The 12,526-nt window shown below is 36.2% G+C and overlaps 1 protein-coding gene across 12 annotated transcripts in view; it reads right to left on the reverse strand.

Annotated features, from left to right (window-relative positions):
• The window catches only part of STAU2 (staufen double-stranded RNA binding protein 2), a 337,228-nt gene that overhangs the window by 291,425 nt on the left and 33,277 nt on the right, over nt 1-12,526 (reverse strand). For 7 of the 12 annotated variants that reach the window (XM_032759847.2, XM_058444329.1, XM_032759849.2 and 4 more), the window contains one exon: nt 6,060-6,190. The exons of the other annotated variants lie outside the window; for them this stretch is intronic. In XM_032759847.2, coding sequence (XP_032615738.1) covers nt 6,060-6,173 — 114 coding nt within the window. In that variant the 5' untranslated portion in view covers nt 6,174-6,190. The remainder of the gene's footprint in view (nt 1-6,059; nt 6,191-12,526) is intronic. 12 annotated transcript variants of the gene reach the window in all.

Here is a 12,526-nt window from a genome sequence, read left to right on the forward strand (position 1 = left end):
TTTGTATTTTTAGTAGAGACGGGGTTTCACCGTGGTCTCGATCTCCTGACCTCGTGATCCACCCGCCTCGGCCTCCCAAAGTGCTGGGATTACAAGCGTGAGCCACCGCACCCGGCCTCAACATTCTTAAAGAAAAGAATTTTCAACCCAGAATTTCATATCCAGCCAAACTAAGCTTCATAAGTGAAGGAGAAATAAAATACTTTACAGACAAGCAAATGCTAAGTGATTTTGTCACCACCAGGCCTGCCCTAAAAGAGCTCCTGAAGGAAGCACTAAACATGGAAAGGAACAACCGGTACCAGCCACTGCAAAAACATGCCAAATTGTAAAGACCATCGAGGCTAGGAAGAAACTGCATCAACTAACGAGCAAAATAATCAACTAACATCATAATGACAGGATCAGATTCACACATAACAATATTAACTTTAAATGTAAATGGGCTAAATGCTCCAATTAAAAGACACAGACTGGCAAACTGGATAAGGAGTCAGGACCCATCAGCGTGCTGTATTCCGGAAACCCATCTAACATGCAGAGACACACACAGACTCAAAATAAAGGGATGGAGGAAGAGCTATCAAGCAAATGGAAAACAAAAAAAGGCAGGGGTTGCAATCCTAGTCTCTGATAAAATAGACTTTAAACCAACAAAGATCAAAAGAGACAAAGAAGGCCACTACATAATGGTAAAGGGATCAATTCAACAAGAAGAGCTAACTATCCTAAATATATATGCACCCAACACAGGAGCACCCAGATTCATAAAGCAAGTCCTGAGTGACCTACAAAGGGACTTAAACTCCCACACAATAATAATGGGAGATTTTAACACCCCACTGTCAACATTAGACAGATCAACGAGACAGAAAGTTAACAAGGATATCCAGGAATTGAACTCAGCTCTGCACAAAGTGGACCTAATAGACATCTACAGAACTCTCCACCCCAAATCAACAGAATATACATTTTTTTCAGCACCACACCACACCTATTCCAAAATTGACCACATAGTTGGAAGTAAAGCTCTCCTCAGCAAATGTAAAAGAACAGAAATTATAACACACTGTCTCTCAGACCACAGTGCAATCAAACTAGAACTCAGGATTAAGAAACTCACTCAAAACCGCTCAACTACATGGAAACTGAACAACCTGCTCCTGAATGACTACTGGGTACATAATGAAATGAAGGCAGAAATAAAGATGTTCTTTGAAACCAACGAGAACAAAGACACAACATACCAGAATCTCTGGGACACATTCAAAGCAGTGTGTAGAAGGAAATTTATAGCACTAAATGCCCACAAGAGAAAGCAGGAAAGATCCAAAATTGACACCCTAACATCACAATTAAAAGAACTAGGAAAGCAAGAGCAAACACATTCAAAAGCTAGCAGAAGGCCAGAAATAACTAAAATCAGAGCAGAACTGATGGAAACAGAGACACAAAAAACCCTTCAAAAAATTAATGAATCCAGGAGCTGGTTTTTTGAAAAGATCAACAAAATTTATAGACAGCTAGCAACACTAATAAAGAAGAAAAGAGAGAAGAATCAAATAGATGCAATAAAAAATGAAAAAGGGGATATCACCACCGATCCCACAGAAATACAATCTACCATCAGAGAATACTACAAACACCTCTATGCAAATAAACTAGAAAATCTAGAAGAAATGGACAAATTCCTCGACAAATACACCCTCCCAAGACTAAACCAGGAAGAAGCTGAATCTCTGAATAGACCAATAACAGGTTCTCAAATTGTGGCAATAATCAATAGCTTACCAACCAAAAAGAGTCCAGGACCTGATGGATTCACAGCCGAATTCTACCAGAGGTACAAGGAGGAACTGGTACCATTCCTTCTGAAACTATTCCAACCAATAGAAAAAGAGGGAATCCTCCCTAACACATTTTATGAAGCCAGCATCGTCCTGATACCAAAGCCTGGCAGAGACATAACCAAAAAAGAGAATTTCGGACCAATATCCTTGATGAACATTGATGCAAAAATCCTCAATAAAATACTGGCAAACCAAATCCAGCAGCACATCAAAAAGCTTACACACCATGATCAAGTGGGCTTCATCCCTGGGATGCAAGGCTGGTTCAACATATGCAAATCAATAAATGTAATCCAGCATATAAACAGAACCAAAGACAAAAACCACATGATTATCTCAATAGATGCAGAAAAGGCCTTTGACAAAATTCAACAATTCTTCATGCTAAAAACTCTCAATAAATTAGGTATTGATGGGACATATCTCAAAATAATAAGAGCTATCTATGACAAACCCACAGCCAATATCATACTGAATGGGCAAAAACTGGAAGCATTCCCTTTGAAAACTGGCACAAGACAGGGATGCCCTCTCTCACCACTCCTATTCAACATAGTGCTGGAAGTTCTGGCCAGGGCAATCAGGCAGGAGAAGGAAATAAAGGGTATTCAATTAGGAAAAGAGGAAGTCAAATTGTCCCTGTTTGCAGATGACATGATTGTGTATCTAGAAAACCCCATCGTCTCAGCCTCAAATCTCCTTAAGCTGATTAGCAACTTCAGCAAAGTATCAGGATACAAAATCAATGTACAAAAATCACAAGCATTCTTGTACACCAATCACAGACAAACAGAGAGCCAAATCATGAGGGAACTCCCATTCACAATTGCTTCAAAGAGAATAAAATACCTAGGAATCCAACTTACAAGGGACGTGAAGGACCTCTTCAAGGAGAACTACAAACCACTGCTCAATGAAATAAAAGAGGATACAAACAAATGGAAGAACATTCCATGCTCATGGGTTGGAAGAATCAATATCGTGAAAATGGCCATACTGCCCAAGGTCATTTATAGATTCAATGCCATCCCCATCAAGCTACCAATGACTTTCTTCACAGAATTGGAAAAAACTACTTTAAAGTTCATATGGAACCAAAAAAGAGCCCGCATCTCCAAGTCAATCCTAAGCCAAAAGAACAAAGCTGGAGGCATCACGCCACCTGACTTCAAACTATACTACAAGCCTACAGTAACCAAAACAGCATGGTACTGGTACCACAACAGAGACATAGATCAATGGAACAGAACAGAGCCCTCAGAAATGATGCCGCATATCTACAACTATCTGATCTTTGACAAACCTGACAAAAACAAGAAATGGGGAAAGGATTCCCTATTTAATAAATGGTGCTGGGAAAACTGGCTAGCCATATGTAGAAAGCTGAAACTGGATCCCTTCCTTACACCTTATACAAAAATTAATTCAAGATGGATTAAAGACTTAAATGTTAGACCTAAAACCATTAAAATCCTACAAGAAAACCTAGGCAACACCATTCAGGACATAGGCGTGGGCAAGGACTTCATGTCTAAAACACCAAAAGCAATGGCAACAAAAGCCAAAATTGACAAATGGGATCTAATTAAACTAAAGAGCTTCTGCACAGCAAAAGAAACTACCATCAGAGTGAACAGGCAACCTACAGAATGGGAGAAAATTTTTGCAACCTACTCATCTGACAAAGGGCTAATATCCAGAATCTACAATGAACTCAAACAAATTTACAAGAAAAAAACAAACAACCTCATCAAAAAGTGGGCGAAGGACATGAACAGACACTTCTCAAAAGAAGACATTTATGCAGCCAAAAAACACATGAAAAAATGCTCATCATCACTGGCCATCAGAGAAATGCAAATCAAAACCACAGTGAGATACCATCTCACACCAGTTAGAATGGCCATCATTAAAAAGTCAGGAAACAACAGGTGCTGGAGAGGATGTGGAGAAATAGGAACACTTTTACACTGTTGGTGGGACTGTAAACTAGTTCAACCATTGTGGAAGTCAGTGTGGCGATTCCTCGGGGATCTAGAACTAGAAATACCATTTGACCCAGCCATCCCATTACTGGGTATATACCCAAAGGACTATAAATCATGCTGCTATAAAGACACATGCACATGTATGTTTATTGCGGCACTATTCACAATAGCAAAGAGTTGGAACCAACCCAAATGTCCAACAACGATAGACTGGATTAAGAAAATGTGGCACATATACACCATGGAATACTATGCAGCCATAAAAAATGATGAGTTCATGTCCTTTGTAGGGACATGGATGAAACTGGAAAACATCATTCTCAGTAAACTATCGCAAGGACAAAAAACCAAACACCGCATGTTCTCACTCATAGGTGGGAATTGAACAATGAGAACTCATGGACACAGGAGGGGGAACATCACACTCCGGGGACTGTTGTGGGGTGGGAGCAGGGGGGAGGGACAGCATTAGGAGATATACCTAATGCTAAATGACGAGTTAATGGGTGCAGCAAAACAACATGGCACATGGATACATATGTAACAAACCTGCACATTGTGCACATGTACCCTAAAACCTAAAGTATAATAATAAAAAATAAAAAAAATTAAAAAAAATTAAAAAAAAATTGTGAAAGCAAAAAAAAAAAGAAACTGAAAGGTCAACATGCTGGAACAATCATCTATTTAAGTGTTGAAATCACCAAAAATTAAAATGGGGAATGCTGAAGAGAGTGAAAGTGAGCCATAAGAAATGTGATGGAATCACCCAGATGTAAGTGACAATCATGAGGGAATGTGGGAAGTGTGTCTGCTAACATGAAACTCAAAACTGGGGGATTGTCTTAAGGAAGAACACCTGGAATTGGCTATGAGGATCAAAGAGTATATACTACAAGGACCAAGAAATGTAGAAGAGTAAAAAACACACCCAAAAATAAGCTCAGTCTAGCACAAAACTAATGACCAACACATATTACTGTACTATAACACAGTAACGGCTACCACAGAGAACTATAGGTCCCACTGGAGGCCCAGTAGAGGAATCAGAGGTTTCACAAACGTGTGGAAGATGTAACATGGAGCTGAGTGCTCAACAATGAATAAGGGCAAAAGGACCTTCAAGGCAGAAAGACACTACAACTTAGGCAAAGGCAGAGAGATGTGAAAAGAACATAAAGCATTCTGAGAAATGGAAACAGTTCAACATGATTAAGGGCAGAATGAATCAGAAAGAGAGTCAGGACATATACCTGGAAAGGTAGACCAAGGCTGCAAGTATTTTTTCTGCTAAAGCAGGAACAAAAGATGAACAAATTAAACTGTTGCCCCTAAATCCTTCACAAAAACCACTAACAGAAAACAAAATTGACAAATTGTAGTTTCCTCTTATTTTCCTTAGTTTGTAAGAGATGCCAGAATGCAAATAACCTAATAGCCAGTTGCTTTAAGAAGATTAATCAACCCTTAGAGAACAAATGCTGCCACATTATATACAAATTTTATGATCATTATGATAATCTCCAATAGCCAAGATTTAAATGTGCCATAGAAAATTATGCACAACTAAGATATTGTAAGCAATTGAATAGAGCTCAAACATAAATGCATTAGTTGTAGATTTGTAACATGTATATATGCAAACATAGAAGTGTACAGCTATATATAAATAAAAATTGCTTTCCATTTAAAAAAACAATTTAAGTGAATGCAGAGATAATAAGAACAGTGGTATATACAACTTTTATAAATGATTAATGTTAGAGTTAAATATAACATTGGAAAAGATGTCTCACTAGGTAACTGTTGGCATATTTACTCTGTCTCCATTTCTACTTTAGCAGCTGTGATTTAATGGAAAGCACACCATACTTGGGAGCCAAAGAAAATATATTCAAGTACTGGCACTGGCACTTATGAACTATTAAACAAGTCACTTAACTTTCCTGTGCCTGAGTTTAATTTACAAAATGGAAATCAAAAATCCACATATCATGTGGTTTTATTAAGATTTATATGAAGTACTATAAAGAGCTCTGTAAACCATAGTGAGCTACAAAATAGTTTAGTTACATACTTTGAAATATTATTAATGTAGAACTAAAAGCCTTCAAGCCATCTGCCTAACCCCCACTCCCCAAAATAAAGCACAATTAAAATCTGAGATGATAAATCTGTTAGTTTGATAAGTATGTCTCACCACCTCTCTTCATAACCTTACCTTTGAATGAGCAGGCCCTCTTTCATTCAGAAGTTTATACTGGGGTTGGACTCTATTGAAACGGGCTAACTCATTTACCAGACACATTGCAGTTTTCTCTTTTGGGTTTGCCATTTTATCTTGGAGAGAAGCTGTAAATAAAAAGGCTATAAAGTTTTTGTGAAGAATGACTTTACAAAATGGAAGAAAAACTAGTTTTGACTTTGAAGGCAGACTATATTTAAATTATTTTCATGAATTTTGTATTTTAAAAATTCAAATTACCTAATGTCTTCCATTACATGCAACAGAAATATGTATCACATTTTAAACAATAAATTAAGGTAAAATTTTTCCTAAGTACCTAAGTTGTTCTATGTATATAACAGCATGCTTAAAGATTTTAAAGTAAAATTATAATAATTTTTTATCTTATAAACTTTCCTTTCCCCTCAAAAAATTTACTAGAAACACATATGTTTCCTGGTTCTTATTACTATGAAACTAAATTTTGTCTACCTTGATCCTTTCATCTCAATTTTTTTCCTTCTCATTATGAGGTAGCATGTTAGAAAAAGCTCTAGACTTGGGAATCAGGTCCTAAGTTTAAGTACTAGCTCTTCCAACTACAATTTTTCGGTTACTCTAAACAAATTAACTCCCCTTTCTGTTTTTTTAAATAAATTTTCAAAGTTGTAAAAAGAATAATTTAACAAGTGCCCATGTACCTAACACCCAGTGCTTATTAACCATGTTCCATGTTTAACTCTTATTAAAAAAAAAAAAAAAATAGGTGGTATTCCATTCCTGTTAAGTTCCTTATATCTTTTACAGAGTATTAGGTATGTGGTTCTATACTCACATAAATGGTATTATAGTATTATAATAAACATTCTCACAGTTTACTTTCTTCACTCTTCATTGTGTTCTCAAGACTTTTACTTATATAGATCTAGCACATTAATTTTAACTACCATAGAATTTCTATTACAATATTGCACCAGTTTTTTTTATCTCCACTCCTCTACTGAGACACTGGGTTGTTTCCAATTCTTCACTCTTAAAGAGAGCATGCTGTCAAACAGCTCTCAAAATGACTGTACCAAATTACCTTCCGCTACCATTTCTCCTCAAGCTCGAAAACATGGAATATAATCAAGTATTTTAATTTCTGATAATTTGATATTTGACAAACAGTATCCCATTATTGTTCTTTGGATATTTTTCTCCACTACTATTTTATGTTTGTTTGGGTTTTTTCTTGTTCACAGACAGTCTCACTATGTTGCCCAGGCCGGACTCAAACCCTGGGTTCAAGCTATTCTCCCTACTCAGCCTCCCAAGTAGCTGAACTACAGGCTTCTATCCTTATTTTTGGATTATAGTTATCAACTTTTCCTTTTATGGTGTGTGCTTTTTACATCTTGTTTAGGAAGTCCTCTCTAACTGTCAAGATCTCAATGATTTTACTTAAACTCACTAAGCCTTCTATTCTTTCTATAAAATGAGAGAAATAAATCTATCCCGCTTAAGTCCCAAAGTTGTTGTGAGATTAAGAGTTGCAAATGTATGATATGGTTTTCTAAACTATAACGCAAATACAAGGTACTATTATAGCTTCAGAATATTTTTCTAATACCACATTATTTTATCCTATATTTTTCCTTTCTCTCATTTACAGACACATTTAATTACTTTTTTCTTTCACTTCCCATAAAAAAATGCCAAAAAATATTTTAAAATCTAAGCATAAAACATGCAAGTGGATTACTTCCTGCTCATTTAAACTATAGTCACAATAAATACAGTTCAATTGTAGTCACAAGAATACTTAAAATGAATGAAAATGGCTGGCTTTAGGAACTTCATCTACAAACTTCCTAGGCCAAAGCTTAATATTAAAAATAATATTCTTTTACATTTCTAATACTCTTAACAGGCCCAATAATTTGTACAATGGCTTGACTGCAATAATTATGATTAAGAAACTATTTTATAAGGAAACTATGTAAGCACCTGGTAAGACCTAAGTGAACAGAAAGAGAATCTAAGCAACCAATTGTAGGGCCAAGACAGCTGACAGTAGATTCTACAATTAAGTCATTGTAAGTGGCTTGCAAACAAACAAACAAAAAAAAAACTAGTAATTATTACTTTTGGGAAAAGTACAAAAAAGACAAAAGTCAAGACAGTTTTGAGAAAACCTGCATTTTACCTATTCCATTGCGTATCACACAAATTTTATAAAACATCCTGTTCAATTTGGAAAGTCAGTCGTTATAAGAAAATACAAGGTAACCTGAGACGATAATCAGTTTTGGCTTTTGCATACCATTGCATGAATTCAAGTGCAACAGACAGCACAGCCAATTTAATATCAAAAAGCAAAAGCAGAATAATTGGTTAAAAATGAGAAAATATTAAAGTCTGATAAAAATCAGCCAATTTTGCATAACACAAATAGCATTTATACCATCATTGTGTAATTTTCATAATTCAGTAATGCTGCATATTCATCTGTTACAATGCAAAAAATATTACAAGCATACAAACATAGTGTGAAAATTTTATACTATGAAAATTTCTAATAGCATAGGTTCTACACCTATTAAACAGCGATTTAAATGGTTCATTTATAATGAACCCGTTTGGTATGAAAACCTAATCTAAATCCTCTAAAGGAAAATGTTAACAAATAACATGGTATAAAACTTATATTCCATTAATTCTGACTTCCTGCTTCATAAAAGTTAACATGAATCCAATAACACATTTTAATGGGTGACTGAAGTTTTAGTGTGAGAAGTGTCCAAGATCCCACTTTGATAAAGCTTCAAAATTAAAATCAAAATGTTTAAAGTTGACAAATTAGGAAATAATTAGTCATAGTTGTAATGTTTTATTTTAAAAAGGGATTAAAACAAATAGTTGTTCCTTTATTTAATGAGAAATCTTAATAGGATCCTTACTTGACAGAGAGCTCAGTAATACAGCAATAACTTTTAAATTGCACCAAAATTTGGATAGAGAATCTATAAAAACAGACTGGTCTATAAAATCTGAGACACATAAACAAGTTATATAAATCTTTTTTAGAGAAGTCAGTAGTGCAAAAAAAGTGAGAAATGCACATAATGTTACATAGGTATACATTTTCAAAGACCTATAGATGTTATCACTGAAGATATTTTGAAATAGGCTTCAAGTCCATTTGGTGGCTGGAATAGTAGAGACCTACTTAGAAGTAAATAAAATTAATAAAAATGGATTCACAATCTCAGACTCTGCCACTTTGAAAGAGCAACTGCCACATGATGATTAAGAGCCTGTTTTGGATATGTCTGTCACTTACTAATATCTGTGTGACCTTGAGAAAGTACTTAAATCTCACTTTCCCACAAACTAAAATAGAGATAATAGTTGTTCTTATCTCACTGGATAATTGCATGGATTGAATGAGATAATACCAAACACTGTTAACAATGATTAAAAATTCATTATTATTCTGATTTAAACATTTGTTAAAACAATTACACGATCATCAAAATATTAAAACAGTAATATAAAAAGTCATGAAAAAAGAGTTTACGAAACTAAGTAAAAATATTCTTAGTTAAAATATTCTGTTACGATAAATTGATTTCACTCATACAAATATACTTCTTGGCTGGGCGTAGTGGCTCACATCTGTAATCCCAGTACATTGGGAGGCAGAGGAGGGAGGATCGCTTAAGGCCAGGGGTTTGAGAACAGCCTGGACAACATAGTGAGACCTCGTCTCTACAAAAAAATTAAAATATTAGCCATATGTCATGGCACATGCCTGTAATCCTTGATACTCAGAAGGCTGAGATAGAAGGATTGCTTGAGCCCAGGAGTTCCAGACTGCAATCTAGCCTAGGTGACAGAGTGAGATCCTCTCTCAAAACAAAACAAAACAAAAAACAAATATATTTCTGTAGTAGTCTGTGAAAAGCATGTATTTGTTATTATTTTTTCCACTGACTTATAAACCCACAAGTTTGTTTCCACTGAAAAATTCTCAAATATGATATAAATTATATTAAAGGTTTATGTGTGCTAGGAAATATTCTACCTTCACTGATATGAAACTTGGTTAGATATAACTTACAACTTTGATAAGAAACACTGGTAAAATACATATTTATAGTAACAGTATTTGCATATCCAACAAAAACATAAATATGCTCTATTTTTGGATTCACTCTATTTTTACGTCTTCACAAAATGTCCTGGACTCTGGAATTTGAATCTTCATTTTGCCTGTTCATTTGTACGTGTAGGAACCAGTGAAGAAACACAGCAACTGTGTTCAAGTCATTGAACAAGCTACAAAATAATGTAGCTCACAGGCAAAATGATCTGTCCCCAAAGGAGTTCACAGTCTGATAGAAGAAACAGACACAGACAATAGACAAACACAATAAATCACAATATGATAAGTACTATAATAAGGCTGTTACAAAAACTCCTTAGACAAAGGGTGTATGGAAAGGCAGTTTTAAGAGGTGGTGATTAGATAAGGAAAGCAAAAATTCACTTAGGTAACAAGGGAACGTGAGAGAAAGACAGTCCAAGCTTTTCAAGAAGTGTAGACGCAGGAGAAAGCACATAAAACATAACCTTCTAGCAAATGCAAGCAGAACACTGGCAGAATACAGAATGCATGAGAAAAAACAGCAGAATAAAACTGTGACCAGAATTCACTAGAATACCAAGTTTCCTAAACCAGAACTTAAAGTACCATTTTTTAAAGTAGCTATATTCCAGCCAGAACTGTTGCTAGTAAGGTCACAGACTACCTCACTTCGCAAGGCAAATCATTCCAAAGAATCCTTTCCATCCTTGGTCCCAGAAATGACTTAAACACAGTTTCTTTCCTTTTTTTCTTTTTTTTTTTTGAGACAGAGTTTCACTCTTGTTGCCCAGGCTGTAGTGCAAGGGCACAATCTTGGCTCACCACAACCTCCACCTCCTGGGTTCAGGTGATTCTCCTGCCTGAGCCTCCCGAGTAGCTGGAATTACAGGCATGCGCCACCACGCCTGGCTAATTTTGTATCTTTAGTAGAGACGGGGTTTCTCCATATTGGTCAGGCTGGTCTCGAACTCCTGTCTTCCAGTGATCCGCCCACCTCGGCCTCCCAAAGTGCTGGGATTACAGGTGTGAGCCACCATGCCTGGCCTTAAACACAGTTTCTATGTCTCTTTACTGGTTCCCCTTTCTCTATTCTCTGCTATTGGAGGGAATTCATCCTAATTCCCAAGTAAAATAAGAAAGAAAAAAGTCAAAAGAGCAAAGGACCCTTTCATGGGCTCTTGCCTTCTAGAAGCAATCTGACAGATATGTCCCCAGCTATTAACTAAAACGAACCTTCTATTTTCAAATTAGACCCTAACAAACGGCTGTCCAAGCAAAATTATCGACAAACTACCCAGGCATCAAACTGCTCCATTTTTAACAGTCTGTCCATTAGGAAAAAATTTAAGTTCCTCTCTGACATAAACACAAAGATAAATTTCAGAAATATTAAAATGCAAAATACAAAAATTTCACAAAAACTAATGGAAATTAGCTAAATATCTGTCATATTCCTGTAACACAGAAGGCCTTCCTAGATATGAACAGGAACCTAGAAGCCATAAAGGCAAAAACTGATAGTTCACAACATAAAAATATAAAACTTCTCTAAAGCAAAACATACCACATACGACACTAAAAAAAGAGTCTAAGCCATTTTGAGTTAGTTTTTGTATACCGAAGAAATACTTGCAATATGTGAAGAAAGGCCAGGCATGGTGGCTCACGTCTGGAATCCCAGCACTTTGGGAGGTCAAGGCAGGCAGATCACCTGAGGTCAGGAGTTCCAGACCAGCCTGGCCAACATGGTGAAACCCCGTCTCTACAAAAATATACAAATTAGCCAGGCATGATGACAGGTGCCTGTAATCCCAGCTATTCGGGAGGCTGAGGCGAGAGAATCACTTGAACCCGAGAGGTGGTGGTTGCAAGTGGAGCCAAGATTGCACCACTGCACTCCACCCTGGGCAACAGAGCGAGACTCCGTCTCAAAAAAAAAAAAAAAAAAAAAAAACAGTAAAACAAACTGTTAACATTCATGAAATAAAAAGATACTATAAATCAATTTTTTTAAAGCCAATAGGAAAAAAGGGCAAAGGTACACACAATTAATTCACATAATTTCTTGAGTAAATATACCTGTTCAAAAGAATGTTAAAGAGCCTGGCCAACACGGTGAAAGCCTGGCCAACATGGTGAAACCCTGTCTCTATTAAAAATACAAAAATCAGCCAGGCATGGTGGCACATGCCTGTAGTCCCAGCTATTCGGGAGACTGAGGCACCAGAATTGCTTGAACCTGGGAGGCAGAAGTTGCAGTGAACCAAGATGGCACCACTACACTCCAGCCTGGGCAACAGAGTGAGATTGTCAAAAAAAAAAAAAAAAG

The sequence above is a fragment of the Hylobates moloch genome, unplaced genomic scaffold (assembly GCF_009828535.3).
Source record: "Hylobates moloch isolate HMO894 unplaced genomic scaffold, HMol_V3 SCAFFOLD_9, whole genome shotgun sequence".
Taxonomy (NCBI): domain Eukaryota; kingdom Metazoa; phylum Chordata; class Mammalia; order Primates; family Hylobatidae; genus Hylobates; species Hylobates moloch.